This window comes from Rhea pennata, chromosome Z, assembly GCF_028389875.1.
Source record: "Rhea pennata isolate bPtePen1 chromosome Z, bPtePen1.pri, whole genome shotgun sequence".
NCBI lineage: Eukaryota > Metazoa > Chordata > Aves > Rheiformes > Rheidae > Rhea > Rhea pennata.
In genome coordinates, this window is record NC_084702.1 from 8,886,944 (window position 1) to 8,913,748 (window position 26,805).

At 39.5% G+C, this 26,805-nt stretch overlaps 1 protein-coding gene across 1 annotated transcript in view; it reads left to right on the forward strand.

The window, feature by feature from the left end:
• Nucleotides 1-26,805, forward strand: part of DGKQ (diacylglycerol kinase theta) — a 129,600-nt gene that overhangs the window by 80,386 nt on the left and 22,409 nt on the right. The window contains exons 9-17 of the mRNA XM_062599716.1: nucleotides 10,503-10,603; nucleotides 12,120-12,343; nucleotides 13,079-13,169; nucleotides 15,034-15,088; nucleotides 16,404-16,465; nucleotides 16,726-16,876; nucleotides 17,689-17,727; nucleotides 19,708-19,823; nucleotides 26,208-26,359. Coding sequence (XP_062455700.1) covers nucleotides 10,503-10,603; nucleotides 12,120-12,343; nucleotides 13,079-13,169; nucleotides 15,034-15,088; nucleotides 16,404-16,465; nucleotides 16,726-16,876; nucleotides 17,689-17,727; nucleotides 19,708-19,823; nucleotides 26,208-26,359 — 991 coding nt within the window. The remainder of the gene's footprint in view (nucleotides 1-10,502; nucleotides 10,604-12,119; nucleotides 12,344-13,078; nucleotides 13,170-15,033; nucleotides 15,089-16,403; nucleotides 16,466-16,725; nucleotides 16,877-17,688; nucleotides 17,728-19,707; nucleotides 19,824-26,207; nucleotides 26,360-26,805) is intronic.

Consider the following 26,805-nt stretch of genomic DNA (forward strand, 5'->3'; position numbering starts at 1 on the left):
GCAGATCAAGTGTTGGCATATATAACAGATGTTTGGAAAAGTTCTAAAAATAGCCCTGCAGGAGAAGGGTGAACAAGTGGCCACCCATGTGGGAGGATGGCTAGCAATGCAACTTTATGCTGCAAAAATATCTCGGAACTAGGGAGATTTGAGCTGATTATGAAAAACAGCTCAGAGGAGTAACAAACTTGCAAATGGCTTACTTGGAAAAGGAGCAGCTGGGGAAAGAAAGAAGCTAGGATTTTAGAAAGACTCTTTAAAATACCAGTAAAGGGAAAAATACACAATTTTCGCATCCTTTATTGGTACCTTGTAGGCTGTGAATGGTAATAAAGAAATAAAGTGGGACTTTTCCAATTCAGAGTTTTGTAATTTCAGGTAGGTGTGAGTGGAGAGGGAGAGCATGAAACATGTAGCACAAGTTGTGTTTGGAAAGATGAATTTTAATAAACAGTGTAGATTTTGTTTGCTTGTTCGTTTCTTAGGATTAAATTCTACCAAAAGGTTTGGTGCAAGTCTCTCTTTTGCTAAAATGCAGAAAACTCGCAGATCTACATCATTTTCTCACAAGCCGTGTGAGAAATTTTTTTCAGAAATCGTACCCTGTCTTTGGGGTTTTTGAAGTCAAAGGCCAAGTGTTTTCAAATCACTAAATGCTGTTTACCTTTTTCCAAAAGAAACTGTGGAATTTAGGGAGGCTAAGACACCAAATTTGGTAAATTATACCTGGAAAAGACCTTTTGTGGTTGTAGTCTCCTTTAAAAACATAAGCATAAAGAGCGTTTTTCTTTAATTTGGAGCTCCTTGAAAAGAAGAAAACTTACACACTTTTCAGGAGAAAAATCTTCATATTGTAGTCTGAAGTGACAGGAAAAGAAAAGAGCTGTTCTTCAGTGAAGTATCAGTATTATAAAACAAGCAAGAACTCTTGTTTTTCCAGATAACAGCTTGTGGTCAGATAAGTAGTTGTTTGTTCCTTTGTTAGCATGTCCCCAGAACCTGATATGGAAGAAAGCTATCTTTGATCAGGCTGTATTAAAAAGATTGGTCAATGACACTAGTAAGGAGGACAGTGACAAAACCATATTCACCATGGTTTTTTCCTGCATGAATTGAATATTTTTCTATATAGTGATTAACCGTATTACTTTATGGAAAACAGGACCGCATCTACTGCATGCTGAATGTGGAACATTACTATCCATTTGTAGGTCTAACTTTTCTTTGGAAACTGGTTTGCTGAGCCAGCTCTATACAACATTTACCTGTGCCTGATCTTAAGTTGAGAACTAGAATTACTAAGGATTCTGCCAGGCCAGCGAGGATCTAACAGCAGCAGACTACGAAGGCAGTTCAAATGAAAACAAGTACTAAAACTTAGATGAATGTTTTTTGTTCTCAGATGGTTGTCTACTCTCTGGATTGCTGGAGAAAACAGTGGAGATCTTGATAATATTATGTAAAGTTATGTGCTGAGAAGTTGAGTTGTGCTGTCAGGAACTTGTATACTTGCTGTGTTTTCTCTAATCATATTTAACTCAAAAGAAGGTTACCCAGGACACAGTCACAACACAATAGACACGCAAGTGTCTTATGGTTAAAGTTTGGCCATTCTGCAGTCACAGTGGAGACTACTGTTTCATAAATCTGTTTCTAAATTTCACTTTTTTTCTGATATTAATCCACCAGAGTTTGAAAGAGTGGATCACTTTTTGACTCATAAAAAGTTGTGAATCTTTACCAGTGGCTAAATACAATAGCAGTAGAGTTTGAACAATAATTTAGAGGTAAAAATAGATGATATTTAAACGTGCCTCATTGTAGTAAAAAAAAAATTGGTGACAGAAACCAACGTTAAGTTGATAATTGAAAAATTAAAAAGCCAGAGCCATCTCTTTTTATTACTTTCATATATATATAGAAAAGTAAGGACTCCCAATGTATTATATCATATATATATATATCCAAAGCTAGCTTCTTCAGTAGAATGATTTGTTCTCCATTGCTGTCAGAGTGTATGCTGCAGCTGAAAAGATGTGGTGACTTTTTTTAAAATATATGTTCTAGAGGTTTCAACTAACTGCTATAAAACAGGTACTTAAGGAATATTCTTTTAGAAAGAAGAAATCAGAATCTGCTTCCAAAGTTCATTCTATCTACGTGTCAGGAAACAGAGGAAAACCTGTGAAACTAGGAGCACAGAGATCTGAGATGTTGTAGGTCTTGTTTGGGAAGGCAGCATGTTCCTTTAACATGTCTTTCATTTAGAATTCTAGTATTTTGCTTGTTATTTAAAAGCTTCATGCTTTCATTTCTTATCTACTCTGTTTGCTTTTCTTTCTTCATTTGCACTGGGCTTCACTTGCACTGGCTTGACATCACAGAATAGTTGAGGCTGCAAGGCACTAGATGATCTGAAAATCTTCAGTCCAGCCCCCTGCCCAATGCAGGGTTACCTAGAGTAGGCTACTCCATACCATGTCCAGTCAGGTTTTGAGATATCACAAAGGATGAAGACTCCACAATCTGAGTGACCTGTTCTAGCATTTGACTGCCCTCTCAGTAATTTTTTTTTTATTCTAATGCTTAAATGCATTTTTTTTTAATATATTTCACTTTGTACCCATTTCATCTTGTCCATTCTCCCTTACTATTCGCTCCCTCCCCCTAATTAGGTATTTATACACATGGATAACAAGCCTTGTGTACACTCACTCTGTATGTCTCTGTACTAGGGAACACAGCACTCCAAATGTGCCCTCACCAGGGCTGAGCAGAGGGGAAGGATCACCTCTCTTGATCTGCTAGCAGTATTCTTCCTGATCCAACACAGGCCACCTTTGTTTGAAGGACACGCTGCTAGCTCATGGTTAATTTGTCCTCCAGGACCTCCAAGATCTCTGCATTCCTGTTTTTCATACAGTTGGCCCCCAGCCTGTCCTGGTTATTCCTCCTCAGGTGCAGGACTGTGCTTTTGTTAAATCTGATGAGTATTCTCTGACATTTCTTCAGCTTGTCAGGGTCTTTCTGAATGACAACATAATTGCTGGGTTTATCGATCACTCTCCCAGTTTTGTACCATCTGTGAACCTGATGAGGATACACTGTTTCCCATTAAGCTGTATTGACCCCAGTATTGACCCCTGGCATTGTTTCTAGTGGCTGGTCTCCAGCTGGACTTTATGCAGATGATCGCAACTTTCTGAGCCTGGCAGTTCAGCCAGTTTTCAATCTGCAATGCTGTACGCTTATGTAGTCTGTACTTCCATCAGTTTGTCTGTGGGTATAAGACTGTTATGGGAGGCAGTATCAAAAGCCTTACTAAAGTCAAGAGAAACAACATCCACTGCTCTCCTTTCATGCACCAAACCAATCATCTCATGCAGAAGGCGGGTTTTTCAAGTATAATTTCACCTTCATAAGTGCATGCCAGTTACTGCTGGTTGCCTTCCTGTCTATGGAAGTGGATTCTGGGAGGATTTTCTCCTGTCACCTTCCCTGCAATCAAGCTGAAGCTGACTGGTCAGAAGTTCTCTGGAACTTCCTTCTTGAAGATAGGAGTGACATATGCTTTCTTCCAATCCTCAGGAACCTCCTCTGATCAGCATTAAAAACTGAGGAGGAGAAGGGCATAGAGCACCTTTTCTGTGTCTGTTGTCACCAGGCCCTTGCCCTATTCATTGGTGTGCCACATGTTCCCTAATCTGTCTTTTTCTGCTGATATACTTACAGAACCTTCTCCATTCTTGCTCTTTGCCCTCATCAACTCCAGGTGGTTTTTGCTTTTACCAAACCCTATGCTTGCTCACTCAGACAGTGTCTCTATTCCTCCTTGGTCACCTCTCCCTGCATACTCTTCCTTTCTATGTTCGAGTTTAGCCAGGAGGTCTTTGCTTAATTTTCTGTTTGGAAGGATTGACTATTCTGGAGGTTGCAACCTACCTTTCCTAAAGACCTGTATCCATTCATGGTAGCACTCCAGCTTTGTGGGCTATCCCAGCAAATCTCCATGATCCCAAAGAGACTGTAGCCCTGCAACTGAACACAAACCTCCAGTCCATCCTACTTGTGTCCCTTGCTGTGTGCATTAATGCACAAGCACGTCAGAGAGTGGCCCTGTCATGCCAATTTCCCAGAAAAGATGTGAGAATTTGTCCTGAATGCTGTCCTGTAGGCGCTTCCATATTTGTCTGAACATGCTTGCGATGAGCCCCCATCTGCCTTGTTTTGTTGGTTGCAAGGTCTCAAGATTAAAAAGCACTGTTTTACTCTCATGCATAGTTTATCGTAGTTCCATAAATGCATGCTTTCACGTCTTTGATACATTTCAGATTATTCCTGCCACTAATGTCTAAAGGATTTTCTGCATTTTCTTCCCTTGTTTTCATGTCATCATGACTTTTAAGTTGAGCATAAACAACCATTTCTTTCAAGTTAGAATGAATTTAGATGTACAGAGAGATTGTGTAGATGATTTTAATTGCAGGTGAGCAAAACAGGCTTCAGCTTGCCTGTTTTGGAGAGTTTTGTCATTTGAGCAGAAATCATCAAGTTTCCTTAACAAGGAAGTGAAATCATATGCTGCTTAAAACTGAACACAAAGTGAAACAGTTTTGTAACGTGGCATAAACATCAGTTGCAGCAGCAGAATATTCACAGTTTAGTTTCCCTTGCAGTGTCTTCTCTGTGTTGAATTTAATCCTGGTTCTTCCTAGTGAAAAAAAAAGAACATACATATCATATGAAGAAATAATTGTAAGGATTCATCATTCATGTATTTAGGAAGGCTAAACTGGTGTTCAGTAGCTACAGGCAGGGGAGCAATTAGTGTCATTTTCTTCCAAAAACAAACAGTGTTTTCTACATCAATTATCAATCTGTAATACAAGCAATGCCCATCCCACAGAAATCCTTTGATTTAAAGAACATGTAACATGTGGCTCTCTGAGATCAATTTGAATTATATGCTATCTACTTTGTATTGTCGCTTGAATGTATTTCTTATGGTGTATCTTTGGTAGTTGCCCAAGCCGAGTAAAATCATTTTAGAACTACCTAGATAGCAATCAGGAGTATAAGCTGCTAGCTGACCTCTGTATAATGTGGTCCTTTGATATAGCGTTCCTGAAACTAGAGGAAAGCTGAGGTTTTTGCTGGAGCTGCCTAGAGCAGGCTGTGCTACTGTATGGAAGCACAGCTCCGTGGAGGTGGGACCAGCCATTGCCACATGTGATGGACTTTCCTGACCTGCAGTGCTGACAGACCTTAGACTAATAAAATAGGATACTATAGAATCATAGAATCAGTAAGGTTGGAAGAGACCGCTGGAGATCATCTAGTCCAACCCCCCTGCTCAGCAGGGTCACCTAGAGCATGTTAGACAGCGTTGCAGCCAGGTGGGCCTTGAAGATCTCCACAGAAGGAGACTCCACCACCTCTCTGGGCAACCTGTTCCAGTGCTCTGTCACTCTCACAGGGAAGAAATTCCCCCTCACGGTCAGGCGGAACTTCCTGTGCTTCAGTTTCTGCCCATTGCCTCTTGTCCTGTCACATGGGACAACTGAAAAGAGTTTGTCCCCATCTCCTTGACACCCTCCCTTCAGGTACTTGTACACACTGGTAAGATCCAGCCTCAGTCTTCTCTTCCCCAGTCTGAAAAGGACCAGTTCTCGCAGCCTTTCCTCATAGGACAGGTGCTCCAGCCCTCTGATCATCTTTGTAGCCCTACGCTGGACTCCCTCCAGTAGCTCCATGTCTCTCTTGTCCTGGGGAGCCCAGAACTGGTGCAGGACTCGAGATGAGGCCTCCCCAGGGCTGAGGAGAGGGGCAGCATCACCTCCCTCCACCTGCTGGCAACACTCTTCCTAATGCACCGCAGGAGACCATTGGCCTTCCTGGCCACGAGGGCACATTGCTGGCTCATGGTCAGTCTGTCATCCACCAGCACTCCCAGGCCCTTCTCTGCAGAGCTGCTCTCCAGCAGGTCAGCCCCCAGCTTGTACTGGTGCCTAGGGTTATTTTTCCCTAGGTGCAGGACTCTGCACTTGCCCTTGTTGAACCTCAGGAGGTTCCTCTCCACACAGCTCTCCAGCCTGTCCAGGGCTCTCTGAATGGCAGCACAGCCCTCAGGTGTGTCAGCCACTCCTCCCAGCTTGGTAGCATCAGCAAACTTGCTGAGGAGGCACTCCGTCCCCTCATCCAGGTCACTGATGAAGAAGTTGAACAGGATGGGACCCAGTACTGAGCCCTGGGGAACTCCACTAGCTACCGGCCTCCAACTAGACTCTGCACCCCTGAAAAAAAACCCTCTGAGCTCTGCCATTCAGCCAGTTCTCAAGCCACCTCACTGTCCACTCGTCTAACTCACACTCCCTGAGCTTATCTAGGAGGATGTTATGGCAGACAGTGTCCAAAGCCGTGCTGAAGGCAAGGTACACAACGTTGACTGCTCTCCCCTCATCTCCCCTGCCAGTCGTTCCATCACAGAAGGCTCTCAGGTTGGTTAAGCAGGATTTCCCCTTAGTGAATCCATGCTGGCTACTCCTGATCACCACCTTTTCCTCCGTATGTCTGGAGATAACATCCAGAATGAGTTGTTCAATCCCCTTTCCAGGGACGGAGGTGAGGCCTATAGTTGCCTATAGTTGCCTGGGTCCTCCTTCTTGCCCTTCTTGAAGACTGGAGTGACGCTGGCTTTCTTCCAGTCCTCAGCACCTCTCCAGTTCTCCAGGACCTTTCAAAGATGATGGAGTGTGGCCTGGCAACAACATCTGCCAGCTCCCTCAGTACCTGTGGGTGCATCCCTTCAGGGCGCATGGATTTGTGGATGTCTAGCCTGCCCAGAAGGTCTCTAATCCTATCCTCCTCAACCAAAGGAAAGTCTTCCCTTCTCTGGACTTTCCCCCTCACGTCCAGGCTCCAGGATTCCTGTGGGCTGCCCTTAGCAGTGAAGACTGAAGCAAGGGCGGCATTCAGTAATTCTGCCTTCTCTGTAGCCTTCTTCACCAGGGTCCTTGCCCCATCCAGTAGCAGGCCTGCATTTTCCCGAGTCCTCCTCTTGCTGCTGGTGTATTTGAAGAAGCCCTTTCTGTTGTCCTTGACATCCCTTGCCAGACTCAATTCCAAATGGGCCTTAGCCTTCCTTGCTGCACCTCTACATACTCTGACTGCATTCCTGTAATTCTCCCAAGTAGCCTGTCCCCTCTTCCACATTCTGTGTGTTTTCTTCTTCTGTCTGTGATTGGGCAAGAGCTCTTTGCTCACCCATGTAGGTCTCCTGTCCCCTTTGCTGGACTTCTTACTCATAGGGATGCACCGCATTTGAGCTTGGAGGAAGAAATGTTTGAATATTAGCCAGCTCTCCTAGACGCCAAAACCTTCTAGGGCCTTAACCCATGAGACTCCACCAATCAGGTCTCTGAAGAGCCCAAAGTCCGCTCTCCTAAAGTCCAGGGTTGCAATCCTGCTTACTGCTTTACTTCTTTCCTGCAGGATGCTGAACTCCACAATCTCACGGTCACAGCAGCCAAGGCTGCCCCCAACCTTCACATCTCTAACCAGTCCCTCTTTGTTGATAACAACCAGGTCCAGCAGGACACCCTTCCTCATAGGCTCCTTCACCATTTGTGACAAGAAGTTGTCATCAATGCATTGCAGGAGCCTCCTGGACTATTTGTGCCTTGCTGTGTAGTCCCTCTAGCAGATGTCAAGATGGCTGAAGTCCCCCATGAGAACCAGGGCCTGTGATTGTGAGGCTACCTCCAGCTGTCTATAGAAGGCCTCATCAACTTTGTCTTCCTGGTAAGGTAGCTTGTAGTAGACATCCACAACAGTGTCCCCCATGGTAGCCTGCCCTTTGATCTTTACCCATAAGCTCTCAACTGCCTCGTCCTCCTCCACCCCTAGGGAGAGCTTTGATGCATTCCAGCTGCTCTCTCACATAAAGAGCAACTCCACCACCTCACCTTCTGGGCCTGTCTCTCCTAAAAAGCACATACCATCCATGGCGGCATTCCAGTCATGCGAGCTATCTCACGATGTCTCTGTGATTGCAATGAGATCATGGCCCTGTGATTGCACACAGATCTCCAACTCCTCCTGTTTGTTCCCCATGCTGCATGCATTGGTGTACAGGCATTTCAAAGAGGTGGTCATGCCTGCAGGTTTTCCAGGAAGGGTGTACAGGGGTCGCCCATAGCCATGTCCCAAACGCACATCCCAAGCTGCATGCATCCATTGGAGGCCCCCCAACCCAACTTGTGTTTTGTTGTCTATCGTTGGACTGGAGGAGGGTGTATGATATCTGCAACTACAGTGTATCCAGAAGATCAAGTAGTAGGGTGAAGTGTTCTTCTACAGTGAAGAGTTTCTTGTGTCGAATGTCCACTGTTTTCCCACGCTGCTGTCTCCAAAGGGGGTGTTCTGTTTCTGGAGCGATTGCTCCTGGACCTGGCCAGCTCATTTCTCCTCTTGCGTAAGTAGGAGTGCCATGGCCAAAGCCCAGTGAGCAACATTGCCACTGTTACCCTGTGAGAGACTGAGTTGGGTTCGGAATAGGATGGGCACTTGCATTGGTTGTTATTGCTGTGGAATTACATCTTTGCATTGTATGTTGAGAGTATTCTCATGTGAATACTTTGTTGTGTCCAGTAGCCTCATTAATGAAGAATGGCCTTAATAAAAGAAGCAACCTTGGTTGAAAGAAAGGTCTAAAATGTGGATATTGCAAGTGTGAAGACAGCAGGGTTTTTCTCTGAGGGTGAGAATCTTGTTTAAAAAGCACCATTTTCAAACATAAAATGAATCTTTAGTTCTACGCATTAATAGCCTTTCATTCAGGTGACAGAATATACAGTCATATGGTATAATAGGCTTGATGTATCTGAGTTTCTTGTGGCTCTAGGCCAGGAGAGAGTCATTGAAGTTCCACTGAAAAGCAGTTATCACTACAGTCTTTCCTAGCAGTCTGTCACTGCACTGCAGAGATACCCCATAACTTACGTGCTGCTGCCCAGGAGTCTTGTCTTTGTCTGCACCCATCTCTTCAAGTTTTTATCTTGCTCCTCCAGTGCCAGCTGTCCTCCCTAATCCTTCTAAAACAAATGACATTTAGCTAATGCAATTCCTTGAACCTATATGCGAGTATTACCTGGGAGCAAAGGGTTTTCAGTACTTTCTGGTGTACTGTGAAGTTATGTCCAAGCTGGAAGCGGAAGACAGGAGTGGACTCCAGCATGGACATGCCGGACTCCACACATCCTTTGGAAGGTGCATTAGTGGACTAGATGGTTAACACTTCATGTGACAGTACAGCTGCTACACGTGGCTTTCAATTAAGATTTATAATATTTTACGTTCTGTAACTGATTAGCTATTAGTGATTTTAGTATTTTATCATGAATACAAGGATATAGATATATTGTGAGATCGTACTGTGTAACAAAGAATGACTTTTGTTAATAATTTGATACACTAGCTTTTCGATAGAAAGGACAAATTCTCTTCATGAAAATAGGCAAGTCCAATCTGTTACAAGGTGTGTGCTTTCTGGGGAGTACATGAAAACTTTCAAAAGTGAACTGTTCATCAGATCTCTTTACAGAGCTGTGATCAGAAGAGTGCAAAAGGTTTCTCCTGTTAGGTCCTCTTATTCTTAGGTTCTCTTATTTGATTTTGATTAATTTAATTCTTTTCTGTTGGAGGTAAGGACACAATTATTGGACTGATACTTTCATTTATGTTTAAAACCTCTTTAAACTACCTATTTGGTTAGAATTTGGTTAAACTTTGCTATTACATTTAGAATACTAGTTTAAATAAAATGAAAATACTGTCATAAAATGGAGTATATGAGATGTGAATCTTAACTCATCTTTGTGGAAAGATGAACATTTTCAAACCTTAACTCCTTGCCTTTTCAGGGGCATCTGTGCAACAAACTGCACTCCATGGTTTGATCATGGTTTGATAAGGCTTTAGCAAAAAGAAAAAAAAGTTTCATAGCAAAAGTTTGTAGTTCTTGAGTTGCTATACCTCCTTTGTTCCTGTTCTTCTACTTTATATTTTTCTGTTGTTCCTATATTTCCTCTTGTCCGTACAGTTAACCAGCTACTTCCGGACTTTCTTCACTAAGAGACAGCCAGAACAAGCAATGCTTTGGGAGCTGTTCTAGTTTTCATGTTGCTGAATTGGTCAATAATAAATGAAATCTTGAATGATGAAGAAACAGTAACCTAAAGGTTATCATCTTGGATCAAAACTTAGGATAAAATATTGATTACATGAAATGTTTTTTATTGTTTCCTCATTGAACATACCTCTGTTTTTAATGAACAGTGACCAAAAAAAAGAAAAAAAAAGAATCGGCCTCAAATTTTGTTATAGAAAAACAGTTGCGTGGGTTAACAATAGGTTTTTAATATTTCCATTATGCACTTCCTGTTCAGGTAGCTTCTATGCTTTGAGGGATGTGGTACTGAAATACAATAATTGTTTTCATTCAGGTAAACAAACATTAAAGATATTTGATGGGAATGATGCAGTGAAACGCAATCAATTTCGGCTGATTTCGGTTCCAAGGATTGCAAAAAATGAAGAAGTTGTGGTAAGATACTGGTGAAGGGCTAATATTCCAGTGTGATAAATGGGGCAAATAATTGCATATTGCAATAGCTGAGAGGTGATAATGTGACAACTGTAACACAACTATAACCAAATCTGTGAATGGGATAGACTGTTAGAACATAATTTGGCTCATGTAGCTCTATTTAAAATTTAAATTGTAAAAGAGCATCTGAAAAATGAGTGGTGTAGATATCTATACTGTAATGTGGCCCACAGCATATGCAGCAGAAAACCACATATTAAGCAGTCGTCTAAGTTCTCCTTCCCTCTCTGACTCTGAAGTCTGATTTTACCTATGTGAGGAATGTTGGACAATCTGCTCTAGAGATCCTGCTCCTCTCATATTTATTTGTTTGTAATTTAGCCTGGACAGCCACAGCTATTGCACCTAAACAAAGCAGATTTGAAAACTGAAGCATATGGTGTAGTTACCTGCACTCCCTGCCTGGGAAAAAAGTAATGGCATATGGGTCACACATGGGCCAATTCCTAGCTTTTCCAGTGCCCGATGTTGTATGGAAACTTGTCCCAAGATTAAATCAAATGTCCAGTGCAGATCTTGGTTTACAGGGCTGGGCATTGCTTCTGGGTAAGGATCCCCAGTGACGCAGAGCTCGAAGGGGATGTGGTGGGGAGCCCAGGAGGAATGAGCATGGGGAGGACTCTACATCAGTTAAGACTTGGCAAGGGAGTCTGGAGAATATATTATTTCAGAATTTTGACATTTTAAGCTTACAGCTCTCTAAGATTTTAGTTTCATAGCGTGCTCAGAATTGACAGAAGTTTTGAAAATAATTTTTAGTGCTTCTGTGTGTCAGAGGTCTTCAAGAAAAATTGCTTACAGTGTTGACAAACCTTTTATTTAGGTGCTTCTGTGTTTTCAAGCGCATTTTATTAGACTGCTGCTTACAATATCAAAGCAGAGTAATACTCGTTCTTATAAATGACTTACTGGGCTTTGATCACTGCAGAGTCTATACTATCAGAAGTGGTGCAGGCTTGTGCTGGTGCTGGATGCAAATTTCTCAGCCCCTCACCTTTCCTCTTCACAGGTTGTGGGTTTAGGCAGCCATATGGCTGAGAAACTCGCCGAGTTTCATGTTTCCCTGCGTGCAGGAAGACTGAATGTGCAGAATTGGGCTCAGTAAAGTTCAGTCTGCCATTTGCTTTCTGGAATAACTTCTGCATACAGCGTATGTTAGCTTTATTAGTACTATTTTTTTTAATCTATACAGTTAAAGTAACTGTCACTGGACAAAAGTATTGTGCACTGTATTCAAATCTGTTTATGCCATTGGTAACACAAATCTTTTCTTTTGCATCTTCCACTGGAATGTTGTTCTTTTTTTTTTTCATTGGAATTTATTCACTATTCTGCACTTATGCATCAATCTTCAAAAAGTATTTTAAGTAAGGTATTTGTAAGTATCTATGGCTATGCAGATATTAAGTGGTATCTTTTCAAGAAAATGTTAATTTATGTTGCTGTGTTGTAGGAAGCTGCTTTGAGGGCATACTACATAAATGATGATCAGCAGGAGTATGAGCTCCAGACCTTTACGCAGCAGACCCTGTTATCTGATGACATTATTAACAGGAATGATGCTTTGGAAGACAGCAACATGGGCTCAGTATTCCGAGAATCTGTTCCTGACGCATGGATCATCAGAGCCAAACCGAAGGATGAAGAAGTGATCAGAATTTATCCTGCTTGGCTGAAGTAAGTGCTTTCCTGCCTTTTCACAAAGTTGTACTTCTTAGCTAAATTTGTCTTATGTAGTTTAGCTCAGAAAAAGACTTCAGTCACTGAAGTCTCACAGGTAGAACAGACTGCAGTTTGTTCCTCTGTGCTTACAATTTTTCTGGCATACTTTTCTAAATAGATAACAAATATTATTAATTTAATTGATGTTACAAGGATGAAACACCTGTGCTTGTGGCTTCTTTGCATGCATAAACAGTATTTTGTCATTTGTGTAGTTCTGTTACATTTTTTGTCCAATTAGATGCCACTTTGCATTAGCTGTATCTGTGTAAAAATGATTATGTATAGCTGTCACTTGAAAGCTTGATGTTACTTGGAAGAAGTTTTAAGTAAGAATAATTTAGTGCAACTTCTGATTTAAAAAGAGGAGGAAGAATTAGAGAAAAAATATATTCTATTTACCACTGAGACAATGTACATTTTAAGTGTATTTAATCAGTGGAAGGAAGGTTGACTGAAGACCTACTGATTTAATGAGAGCAATGAGATAAAATATAAATGTTTTGCTCTTTTTCCTCATACAACTACAATGTCAAACTTCAGCCAAGATCTGCAGGTAATTCTGTGTGTAGGAAGAAACTCTTTTGTAGTGCTACAGTTTTAATGGTGAGTTCCTGGAGATGAGAATCTTCACCTGCCTAGTGTGGCTAGCACTGAATCTGCCGTAAGAGGTATTTCTTTTCTGTCTAGGGTGGGAATGGCTTATATTTCCCTACGAGTAAATAAGGATAGCACTACGCGGACTGTGATCAAAGAAGTGCTTCCATTGCTTGGAAGGCAGGTAAACAAAATAAATCTCCTAAGTATGTCTGTACATTACTTAAGTGACCCTGAACTAGGGATGTGTATGTTTTTCTGGTGGGAAAAATTAATATCGATCCATTTTCTCTCATAAAACTTGTAGACTGCTAAAAACTTTCTCTAATCTTGATTATAGATCTTCTTGCTCAGTACTGAACATCATCTTCAGCCTTTTTGGGTCAGGTAGCCTTCCTTGTATTAAGACAATGATGCCTGGTCTGCACTACATTTTTTCTGGTTGTCTATGTCTTGAAGTATTTAGAATATGCTTGTATGTGAATATACTGCTTACCTCATTTTGTGTGAAACCTCTTGCAGTTGTTGCAAACAGTCATACTTGTTTTCGCTATTTCAGTCTGCATTTGCAGGTGTTCAGACCCAAGGCTGAATGAGATTTGCATTCTTTACCGTCTGCATTCCTTCCAGCCTCCTTGGAAAAAGACTGGATACATTTTGTAATCTCATAGACATAAATGTTTCCATTGGAAAATGATCTATTTTCAGTCTGGCTGGCTGTGTTACAGCCTGCCAAGATAGGACAATCAGGGAACCAAGGCACTATTGGTCTGAATCAGACCCAAGATTGCAGAGGCATGAAACTGGTGTGTGTGTTTCGTGCACCTGTTGGAGTTTGTGTGCACACCAGCAACCCAGCAAACATCCTCCGCTCCAGGGAACAGCCTTTCTCATAGAGGGTGGCTGCTTTCTTTTGCTCTTATTTATAGGGTTTGGGACATGCATATGGCTACTACTTGGAGTAGGTGAGATATTGTAGAGCTCTCTCTTCCTGTACTCAGATATGTAGCACATGGAGCTCATTTTGCCCTGTAATCTGTGACATGGTTACAGTCCTTTTCCTCAAGTGCTGTAGACATTTTAACAAAATTTGGAAAATCTTGTCCTTTTGAGATTCTGTAGGTATCGATTAACTCAAGGAAGCTCTCAGTTAGGTCTTCTGACAGTGATCTGTCAGACAGGGACATGACAAGGACTCAAGTAAGTTTTGAACATCTACTTCACTTGAAACTTTTCCTGTTTTCTTTGAAAGTATTCGTCAGTGTAGCAGTACATCATAGGCTATTAGGTAGCAGATCTGCTGTACTTAATGCATAATGAAAATATTCATGAGGAAACTGCCAAGACTTGTGGCAGTCATGGTTTGGGGTGAGCGGAAGCTGACCAAGGTAGATTTTCCATTTTCTGTAAAACGCAAGGTTTTGCTTTTGTCCTCATTCTAGGTTCCTGTCTAAGATAAGTGTTAAAAAAAGCAACTGGAGACCTGACAAACAGGATAGGCAGATACTCTGTATGGAAAAGGTCGTCAAATCTCTGTAGTTGAGAAGCTAGTTCGTGGTTGTGAGAGGCTTCATACCTTGGTCCACTTGCAATGTCTCTGATGTTAGTATTTTTTAAAGAATCTTCTCTTTTGTCTGTATGAAGATGAGCATATAGGATATCTTTTTTTTAAGATACAGAAGTTTCTCTATGATTTCTCTCATCATCAACAGTGATGGAAAATGTGAATTTTCCATACATATGTGATAATATGTGGAATTACACAGGGGGTAGCATTAACTGTGCTTTGTGAGAGCTCTGTCTATGTCATGCTGCAAGGGTGCCTAGATAGTTAAGAATATAGGAGGCTGGAAATCTAAAATAAAAATTATTCCCTCTCTGGCATGGGTTATGAACGTTGAAGAAAGAACACTGGGATTGATTTTAAAATGTTTAATTTTCTATGTTGTGTGTGTGCAGTGTATAATGTAACTGCTGATTTAATGTAAACATCTGGCAAATTTATATCCTGTTTAGAAAGTACAATTATGTGTTGCATCTTTTGGCAGATGGAGTCTGTTCAGAATTTCAAGTTAGTTGAAGTGCTTATGGGCAGTAAGCAAGGTAAGTGAAGGAACATTTGCCAAATACACACCTGTAACTGATCTTCTAGCGTTTATTTTAATTTTGACACAGTTGTATTTAATTTTTCACAATGAATTCCTTCATAAATAAAACTTCATCTAGTTGAAACAATGAAGTAGGTTCTTTCCAGTCTTGTATGTCCTGTGGGCGTACAGTTTGCTGCTTTCTTTATCCTCACGTGAAGGTTTGTTGGTGATTTCTGGAGTGTGCTGACACTTTGGCAGAGAGACCTGTTTGGAGGAGCTGCCTTTGACAGACATCAGTTACTTTGCTGGACTTATTTAGTAAAGTTTATTTGTAAAGTGTTTTTGGCTCCTTTCCTTCTCTCCTGCTTCTCCCCTGCTACTGGCCTCAGAAGAGAGCAAATTCAAGTCATGAGACAGCCCAAGCAGCAGGCTTTTCCTTCCTTTGGCAATCAAAGAGTATATGAATTGTGCATTAGCAAAGTGCTGAAGTCTCTAGTCCTGGCATTGCTCAAGAGATTTGTGATATTGCGGGAGCAGAGCTGGTGTTCTCCAGGTTCGGACCTCTCTGCACTTCATGCCTCCATCCGTAAGGCTGCAGGGAGAGGGAAGCAAAGCTACGGAGGTAGTTGGACAGACACCATGCAGCTGACCGCGTACAACTGCATACCCAAAGTTCAAATATCCGACAGTAACTTCACTTCCTCTGTGAAAATTACCAGTAACTTGTTTTATAAGGTTCCTGTCAGCTTGTGAATGTCTTACCTCGATTGGTTTTTGATCCTTTATTTTAAAGGTCTGTTTTAGCCAGAAGTTGCTAAAAATGTTTTGATGTTTCATTAAAATACAGCAGTTACCCTGAAAACTGAAGTCTTATTTAACAACTGTTTAAAATCTGATTAAAAGCAGACTACTGTTTCGTAGTCTTCTAAAGCTAAACAATTACAGCTTGCTCCCCAAGCACTGCTTGCTTTTTGTGAGTGGCTTCAACCTGTCAACTGCCCTAGCTATCAGTCTGTCTAATAGTGGTGTTTAAACACTGAACAAATTAACTCTCACACTGTTCAAAGCATCTTTTTGTTTTCTCTGTTGAATAATGAGCAGTTCTGGTCTGCATACTCTTTGTTATAAGCGCACAAAGATGTGTACAAAGTGAATTTTCCATGAAATTTTGTAGTTTTGTTGTTTAATTGAGCCTGATAAAACTCCTACTGCTTTCAAATATAATTAATGTTCTTGTTATCGTTAGTTCAGCAGATATCTAATTGTCTGATTAAGCCTGATAATAACCTCTGCTGCTTTCAAACATGATTAATGTTCTTGCTCTCTAGTGCAGCGAATGGTGTTGGACAATCAGGAACTGATCCTTAATAGACTTAAGGACATACGAAAGGTAAGTCTGAAATATCATCCTTTTTTAAAGTAAGTAGGGAGTCCCTTTTTTATAAAAAAAAAATAAATATTTAGTTACCAAGAGAATATTTAGTTACCAAGAGAAGCCAAGTTTTTGAACTGAAGTTTGTTTCTATTTTGTGATTTTTCTCTAGGCTTAGAGAACTTGATTTGAGAGATTCAGAATGATTTGGGATTTTCTTTCACAGTATCATTGTGTTTCTAGCATGTCATGCGATATATTTTTCTTTATTTTTGTAGACTTCAATACGTCAGATGAATCAAACAAGGTTTTACATTGTGGAAAACAGTAAATCCATTGTTCGAGTAAATTTATTTGTTGGTGGGCTTCCCCCTCAGCTTTCTCCTGAAGAGTACACTAATATTCTCAAGGATGAACTAGCAATCAAAAGTAAGCAAATACATGTTCAGAGCTGTCTATCTGTAGAGAATAAAATGCAGTAGTGTATTGTCCCCCTTTTCTGTTTTTTCTTAATGTTTTCAGACCTATTTTGAAAAATCAGTCTTTCTTCTAGTACTTACTTACAGGTTTTTATTTTAATATGTTGACAGTTACACAAGAGATATGACATCTCATCATTCAAAGGATAATTGTGTTACTTGAGTTATATTCAACTGCACCAGCCCATCTAATATAGAAAAAGTCCCCATTTAAAAGTGAAACATATATATCAGCATCTCCATTCCCCTTCATTTTCCACTGAATTTTTTGCGTGAACTGTTCTCCATATAGTTTGTGTGCTCTGTCCTTGATCACAGAGAAATACAATCTGTGTGTACCTGCACTTACAGACAAACAGCCAGTGAAAAGAAGAATTTATTCTCCTTTTTCAGAGATACATAACTGATTTTTTTACGGTACACTTTCGAATAATGCGTTCCATAAACAGTATCAAGAAGGCCTCATGTATTTTACTGCAGTAAAGTGAAGTATCTTTTTGCAGTCTTTTATATAAACTTCAAAAGCAATTGAAGTTTAAATGCCAGGAAGAATTCATAGTCACCTTTGTGAAAATCAGTTTGGCTTTTCTAACTTGCAAAATAAACTTAGAAGAGGGAAACTGCTAGCTGGAGGTTCTCCCTATGTTTGTATAACTTTTAGTATTTATTTATATTTTATTTTTATGTAATTTTAAAAAATATTTTAAATATTTACTCTGAATGTACCAAGGTTTTATGTGTTTATGTTTTTACCCTTTCCAGCAAATGTAGTATCCATGACTCATGTTTATCAAGCACAAGGTAAGCATTAAGGTTTTAAGTATTGCAAACAATGTCTGTTTTCAAAACTGCAGTTTAATACTAGAGGTTTTAAGCTCAGAGTAGTAGTTGTATTATTTCACAACCAAATAGTTGTTCAAATCAAGTATAACATATCTTAGCATATTTATGAATACCAGTAGATTAATGTTACCGTATTAAAACAAGATTGGCTTCATGCCTCATGTAGTAGAGAGGGGTAATGTGCCATGATAAAAATGAGTTTGAAGTTTCATTTCAACTGCATAGTACTAGCACCACTAAACTGCCAAAAATCCTTCAGATGCTCTCTTTCTCCGTTTTGACTTTTAAAATACTCAAATATGATCCTGCTCTTGAGCTTCCTGAGATTGTTTCAAGGTCACTGTCTCCTAGCTGCAGTGTTAAGACTTTAATTCGCCACTTTGGGGTTCAGTGGTTGGATACCCGAAGAAAATCCTCACTCTCGTCTCTCCGTTCTTCCCCTGAACACATGGGTGGTTTTAGTTTGAGCTACTGCTTTGCTCTTGCTCTTGCTCTGTGCATTTGTTTGACCAAGGACAGAGAGGCCACGAGGCCTCTGAGAGCTGGAGAAGCAGAAGCTCTGTGCAGCTTTCGCGTACGGGTCAGGTGTGGACCTGGATTTTCGGTAAAACTTGAGAAGAAGGATGTGGGAATTTTTTGTGTGTGTGCTTTTTCTGTCCATATCTGACAATTTTCAAATGCTTTGGCAGGCTTGATTTCCAAATGGCTGTTAACTGAGTCTCCTATAGCGTTGCCTTGAAAACTGCAGTTGCACACTGAGACCTCGTCATGGAAAGCTTTCACTGGAAATTATTAGTGATTAATTTTTAATTTATTAGTGACTTGATAATTAATTAGTGATTAAGTTATTACACAGACAACACTAAAAGAATTAGTGCTGTCTGTATAAACCCCTGCCAGTTTTGTATTTGCTTTGTGTATTTGTCACCTCCACATACATAAATACTGACTTTCCAGAAAGAAAATCGTAAAACTTTGAGATAAATCCTTTCTCCTTCATACTTCTGAATGGAGACTAATAGCATTTATGATACTTTTCTCAAGTCACAACTTTATTTAACCGGGTTTACAAATGTATAGTTTTTTACAGCCATTCTTGCTAATTCTTGCTAATATGTGTGGTTTTTTATTGCTCTGTGAGGTTTTTTTTCACTTTCTGAATATTTTTATGTTTCTGAGACTTCCTGAGCAGTGTGGGTTTTACCAATACACTGCAGAAGTTCTGCTTTTCTGATCCAGAATACAATAGAAATAGTCAAAATTCTTTCACTTTTATTTGCCATAGCAGCCAAACTGTGTTGCCAACTTATATTTCATATACTGTCAGTTATGCTCCTTTATTTTGTCCTTCTGATTTTCCAAGTTTGTCGTTCTCACTATCTTATTTCAGACTAGCTTCTCTGTATTTTATTTTCCTGTTTTTTCACCCTTTGTCTGCCATTTTTTCCTAACTTTCCAGTATAAGACCTAAACCAACTTGATTCTTCAACCAAATCTTTGCTTGTATTCACTGAGATGCTGTCGGTGAATAGAACTCCTGGGTCTAAATAAGGAGATATAAAGTGACATCTGATGCTTTTGTCATTTGTACATGTTGAGATCACCCTGTTAGTTATGACAAAGCATATGGAAATCAGTGGTATTTCTGAAGCCCAAAGGAAGTCTTTATGTATGTATCATTCTTGTGCTGCAGTTCTTTTTATCTTTGAACTGTTTTATGTTAGCAAAAGTCTAGGATTTGGGTTATGAAGGATGACTTTAAAAAGAAAAAAACAACAACAAAAACCTAATACATTGATAACCAGCAATCACAAATGTTGCAGAAGATTTCTTGTAGCAGCTATTACTGAATAATACTCTAAGTAAACTTTTGCTGTGATTTGATAAAGTTTTCTAAAAATAGAATATATAAAAAATAGTTTTAACACTTTTTTACAGGTGCTGTTGTACTTGAAATTTCATGTTTTGCTGAAGCTGAGCGAATATATATGCTAGTTAAAGATACAACTGTCAATGACAAGCCGCTGAATGGTGTGGTGATTCCTGAAGTTATGGTAAGAGATGAGGTTAAACTTAAAACTTGTAGTTGAAAAAAAGAAAGAAACCTCTACCTTCAGACTTTCCCTGATGGAAATGAGTAACAATACGTGATATTTAGGGGAGATGTACAACGGGTTTCTGTAAGCAGTTTGGTGAAAAAACACTGAAAGCTTTTACTTTCCGTGTCTGATAGACTTCTGAGGCTTAAATCATTTGTCCTATTACTGTTGATTTGTGAAGAAGTCTGAGCCTAACTATAGAACTGTAAAGGAGAGAAAACACGGCATGTGTGTTTGACCCTCCCTGACATCTGCCAAATGCTGTTCTTGCCAAACTTCCAGAATGCTATAGTAATAATAATAATGATTAAAAAAAATTGACCTTTAAAACAACTTCATGGTGACGTAGGAGGGTGAATTTTGGTTCTTAGTTTAAAAGCATGTAGAGGCTCACAGTGAAGAAGGAAAAAATACATTTTCCTTGGGGAGAATAGTGCTTCTTGATGGATCTGGGTCACTTCTGAGTTTTGAAAGAGTTTTGAAAAAAGACTTCTCATGATGACTTTACTGTAAAAAGTGAATTGATCTTTTTACTGAGTGCTTACAGACTGTATGATCTGCTAACAGAGTAGTGAATTTTCTTCAAAAAGATGAGCTCTCTTTCTGAAACAGGGTTGCAGCTGAAGCAGAACTTTGACTTAGTTTAAGAGTCCTTTCATGAAATCAAGCTGCATTCTGATTTACTCCTTCTTATAGTTAAAAATCATCTTGCAAATCACTTGATTTGATAGTTGGTTTCATGTTATTAAAGCAGATTCAGGGTGAAAAGAGGGAAATGGTTTATTGAGAAGAGTGATTTTTAAAGAGGATGGTGTAGTTGTAATCCATAATCACTTTCTGCTGAGCTATTGTGTAGCTTGTAATTACTAAAATGTACAGTCTTTCTGGAATTGCATTTTGGCAGCACTGCGGCAAATGGAGGGAGGATCTTAATTTGACTTTTTCAGAACTTCACAGACAGGTGAATACCCGACAAAGTACACAATTAATGGGAGCTGTGAAACAGTTTTAAATGGGAGGGTTTGAAGTTCAGTAGCGGAAACGAGAACAATTCATTGCACATTTACATGCCTACTTTACCATTTCAAAATCCCAATACTTGTTGAATTCTCTTGAAGGCACAATTCTCTTTTATATAACGACAATATGTTTGGAGTGAACTTTTTGAGACCAGGAAAATGTGGATAATGCTATCTTTATTTCATAACCCTTTTCATAGGCTGCAAGGGTGGGATTTCAAATGTGTAGGCAAGGGCAGGGGCTGTACCTATGCACATACATTTTGTTTCTATTCCAGTGTTTATTGTTTGTATTTGACCATCTCACTGGAAAGAAACAAGATTTAATGAAATAATATTTCATATATTGTTCAAATGGGTTTAGGCTATCCAGCCTACACTGTTCACTCATTACCCAAAGTAAACTAACAAATGATAACTGACCCAGCTTTGAGTAGGAGTTGGACTGTATGACATCCCTTCCAACCTGAATTGTCCTGTGATGCTGTTAGCTTTTTTTTATATCTTTATATATGTGATCATTCAAGAAATACTTGTACAGGAACTCGGTGCAATATTAAACTTAGGCAGTGTTTGGCTTTCCTTTTGTGGGTGAAAAGCAAAAAAAATGGAATGGAATACCAATATATAGTCTGAAAAGTAGAGTGGATCTTGAGACATAAGGGCAACAGTGTCTTAGTTTGTGAATATTTTTCCAAATTGCAACCTAAATTAAAAAAAAAAAAAAAAAAACTTTTTAAAGTTCCATGAAAGCATGGGAGTAAATTAGTGAGTAATATCTACTTTGTCTTTTGCTAGTCCTTCATTTTTCTAGTTTTACATTCATTGTATATAACTCCTGAAGAGCAGGCCTACTTCTAATTTAGCATAGTCATGTCTGCCAGAAGTAGTTCATCCTCTTCTTATCTTTATTGAAAGGTTTGAGCACAGAATCAAATTGCACTAAGTGCTTCTTGGAAAGTCATGCAATTAGTGTGAGTGGATAAGGTGTTACTCCTCTGCCATTTCATGATCTTGGGCATTTAAGAATTTCATCAGATACATTTTCATTTCATGATACTTTAGTGAGTGAAAACACTCTGTTTTCATTAGAATGTGAACAAGTGCAGTCTTTTACTAGCTGCTGTATTAATGTGTTTGAAGACCTCATTGTGATACTGAGGCACTTTGGTACCCCTGTTTGGTAACATGTTAGGCTGGAGAGATGTTGCAAAGCAGAATCTTTGAATTGAAAGCCAATTTCACAGAATTACTGAACAAAAAAAAGCTTCAGATAGTTGTTCTAGCCTGATACCAACTACAAAGGAGGCAATTTTTTGAGTGGAACTAGTGACAAAACACCATCAGTGGAATATCCTCTGACTTACTGTATTTGGATTTCTTATGAATAGTAAAAAAGAAGAGTTTCCCGAATGATTAGAACATTCCATTTCCGGTTCATTTCCACTGATCTTCACACAAATGTGTCCAACTTAAAAGCTTTCCCATTTAATCACCTTCTTAACCAAAACACTACGAGCAGTTACTTTCCATCCTTCTGCTGCTGCAGCAATTTCCCCAAAAGTATAGAAACTTTTCTTTGAGCTCCTGCTGAGATACTGGTTGTGCTGACATACCTTGCACATCATTTTTCGTAAGAGGTAAGGACAATGCTGTCCAGCCAGGGAGGAGGAATCTTGCTCTTGGGAGATGATGAGTACTTGTACATGGGAGAGATGCTGGTGACAGCCTATTTGCAAATGTCAAATTTACTTGGAGTGCAGAGATTTCTGCAGTTCTTGGAAACAACTCACCATAGAGGAAGATAGACGGTAAATGTCTAGCTGGCAGACCTGTGGTACAGGACACCTTGTTCTGTTTTGTTATTAGATGTGATTGTACAGTATACTCGTCAGAAAGGGGATTAACTTGAATAATGCATATCTTGCATGAGCCTGCAGCCACTTCGTACTAATCCTGACAAATTAAGCAATGTGCAGTGGCTGCCAGAGTGCATAAATCACACGCCCTCCATTAGCTGTCTCTGAGAAACAAGCAACAAATTCCTTCCTGAACATCAGCCAGCACAAAACCCCTCTGTAGAATTCACTTTTCAAGTGTAGTGTCAAAACGGGGCTGCAGGGGGAAGGGAGTCCGAAGGCTGTGAGTCATGCGTTCCCTTCGGCGGAGTAACAGGCCATAATTCATATCTCCCCGCTGGGTTTTGGTGAGGGAATTGAAAAAATTCCACCATGTAAGAGCGAGATCCTTATGGTCATAGTACTCATGACCCTGCTCGGCAGTGTGAACCTTAAAACCGTGTTCACACTGAATTTTTAACCCCTACTCAAAAGTTGGTGTTGGCCCTTTCTCGTATAGGTTTAGCACTAGTTGTTAATCTTTTAAGTTTAACAAAGAGTGATGTTTGGAAGCATGTTAAGCATAAGGAAAAGCACAGTTTGAGAGAGCCTCTACCTTTTTTAGAATGTTTATTTTGCACAGGTGCATTGCACTCTATATAGTCCAGGCAATCTCTGCAGCTGCTTGTGACTCTTAATTGCATTCAGGATATATGTTTCACTTTTTTTTAAACAGTATTAACAGTTGACAGCTAGGAAATTTAGATGGCAATTTTGTGGAAATTGTAAATACATACTTGCAGTATTATATTTGCTTGGGTAAGACTCAGACCACTTTCCAAAACACAGCTGTGCATTTGAATGTCTCAAAACTTACCAAATCTCAAAAACCAGTGCAAGTCCCTGAAGATCTTTGTAAATTTTTAGTTACTTTGTTTTAAACCCAGGAATTTAGAAATTATCTGTAAAAGCAAGTAATATAAAACAAGTGCTTAGTATGTTGCTTTTAAATGTCCGCAAGCAGTACTTTTTGCAAGCTGTTTTCTTGAAGAAGAGTAGGTAATCATATGTTCTTTTCTTCATTCTGATAAGGTATTAGTTTGACTAAAGTTTTGGGCTGGCTGCTTTCTTGTCACTCTTTTTTTTAAAGTTTTTGTTTTCTTTGAGCTGCAGAGAATATTCTTTAAATTTCCCCTTTTCTGTTCCTTTCTTGTCCCCTTTATTACACTTAAAAAAAAAAGGAGAAGCTTTTGGGTGTAGAACCAAGCTTGAGGCTTCAGATATCTTGTTAAGAAAGTTAAAATGTTTGAAGGCCAAATGTGGGAAGTGAGCATGTGAGGATGCAACACAGAGCAGAAGCTAGAACAAGGGGAAAAAATCCTGCTTTCTAGCCGGGATGTGTAGATCCTGGAGATGTTGGCATTACAATTCACAAGTCCTCCTTTTATGCAACAGTGGCATGCATTGTTTTGCTTATACTTCCTTTTGTTAGTTACAAATATTCTTTTTTTGTTCTTAGTACAAATAAAACTATTCCTTCCCCCTCCTCCTCCCTTTGTTATGTTAGGCATGATCTGAATAGTTGCTTCCCCTTTTTCAGTAAAGCCTGAATACGGAGGTGAGAGATTTTTTTGACTTAAAAGCCTTTGCAGTAGGATGTGAAGGTGGTTTGTCAAGTTAAAGCTGGGTGCCCTGTGGGGTCTACTTTGCAACCTTTCTCTTGCCAATCTGGCTGCTTTGCTTGCAGTGAGAAGCCTTGACAGAAGGACAACAGGGCTGTGTGGCTCTCGTGGTTCTCTGCCAGCTAAAATAGTCCTTGTCTAATTTTTTTGGAGAAAGCACATGCATTTTGACGCCAAATGCCCCTTTTAGCAGAGGCCAAAGGAAGAGGAAGGAAGGAGCAAGAGGAGCAATGCATACCTGCTTAGTGCTTCTCACTTCTTAGTGTGTTTTCCATTTCAGTCTGCAAATCACAGCTGGTGAAAGGAGGTGTTTCCCATGTATACAGCAACACAAAGGAGAGAGATTTTTATGTAGCTGCTGATACCATGACACATATGACAGGGTGTCACTTTCCAAGGATTAATGCCCAGCTCTTTTGGGACACCAAGTATCTGGTACTGAGATGCCCACAACTATTGTATATTTTTAAGCATGCAAATGAGCATACAAGTAAGCAACGATTTGGGGTATTTCAGTGTCAGGCTGAAATTCACTTTCCCAAAGCATTACTCAGTTGTTTCTCCTGTTTTCTCCATTCTTAGACTTAATTCATGCTCTCTGAGATTACTGATATGCAGCAGTTGACACATTATCTTAGTGCTGGCTCATCCTTCTGTAGCTTTCAGTATCTCTTCCCATGTTTGTCCTCCAAATCATTCTTGTCTAAATGACATGTATTTAATATTTTTGTTCTTTTCCCTGAATTCAACCCGTCAGCTACATGACAGATTACTGTTCCCTGAATGCTATCCAACTTGTAATTACAAATTGTCATAACTTAGGAACTGTGGCAAACAGTTCTGTTTTGAAACATGCTTGTTGAAATGCCCGATAAACTGTTTTAACTTATAACCCTATAGCTGTATGAAAGTCTTTAGCCCTGTGATGGAAGGAATAGAAGATATCTAGTTATTTTCTGGTTTTTACAGAATGATTGAAGGCCTGGTTTAAAGACAAATCTTAAGTAGTATTTCTCATAATTAGAAGTTCTGATCTCTGTTTCAGCTACAGTTACTGCTTCTGTATGGTATATGGATTACCTCAGGAAATCACTTCATATATTATCTTCTGCACTGTAATGGCTTTCTTTGAAATGGCTACTGCAAGGTTACCAGGCTCCACAGCAGTGCTCCTACACTTTGCGATCCCTGTTCTTAGTACCTCAGGAGGAGATGAGAGGATTGTAAGGGGCTGGCACCAAATCTCTCAAATTTAAATTTCAAATATATAATTTTAAAAGAAGCTTTCAGTTTCTCTCTCTCTCTTAAGGATAGACATGTCAATGTCTGCCGTAAACTCCCTGATGATTTTGAAATGTTTTGTCCATATAATTTAAGTTTTGTGGCCTTCTTAGAAACCATGTAGGACAACCAGCTGGTTTTTGGAAGGCATTCTCTTTTTGCAAGGAGAGTATTTGAATTAACATGATTCTGAAAGTCGTTTTATCCCTCAGACTATACTTCTCTATATGCTATTTGCTGACAGTGTTTAGCAAGGCCTAGATATAGAGCTTTTGTTTTTAACATTAGGCCAAACTCTGTAGTTAGAGTGGGCAAAAGACATAAGAGTTTCCCCCCAAAATAAGTTCCACAGCTTGTTTGTCCATTTTATTTGAACATTGATTTTTTTAACTTGTTGAATCTTTTTTTTTTTTTTAACTAAGCACCTAGGAAATGCTTTGAAATGCAGTAGTAATTTTCCTGGAGTAGTTATGTTTTTGTCTAATCCTTTTTTTTTTTTTTTTTTTTTTTTTCTGTCAGGCTTCCAAGATACCACAGGACTGCTGGCCTCTTCTTGTATTTGTGAATCCAAAAAGTGGGGGTCTAAAAGGCCGGGATCTGCTGTACAGTTTTAGAAAGCTACTAAATCCTCATCAGGTTTTTGAACTTACTAATGGTGGCCCATTGCCTGGGTAAGTCATTGTATTTTCTTAACTTTATTGTTGATACTACTTTGCTAGCTATTTTGGAAGGATCAGATTTGCCAAATGTAAAGATCTAAATTGCATCTGTTCACTAGGTAAGTTGATCTAAATTGCTTCTCTTCTATGCCTGAAGACCAGTGTGGTGGATCAGGCCTTCTAACTGATTCTTATTCTGAAAACAAATGTAAACTTCCATGTTCTCTGAAGAGAAGAGAACAGAGTAGTTCCTGATGCATGTGCCCGTATCAAGGCTAATAGAGTCCAATCCAGGGAAAGTCATACAAACTTCATTATAATGCATATCTAAAGCTTTTAACAGTAAAAAGATTTTATGATAAACTGAGATTTGAGAGAAAAATGTCTCATTACTTGGCAATAATGCTCAGTTTTTGCCTTTTTTCTAGTATTTAATAGAAACTAACAGGATGGTGTAA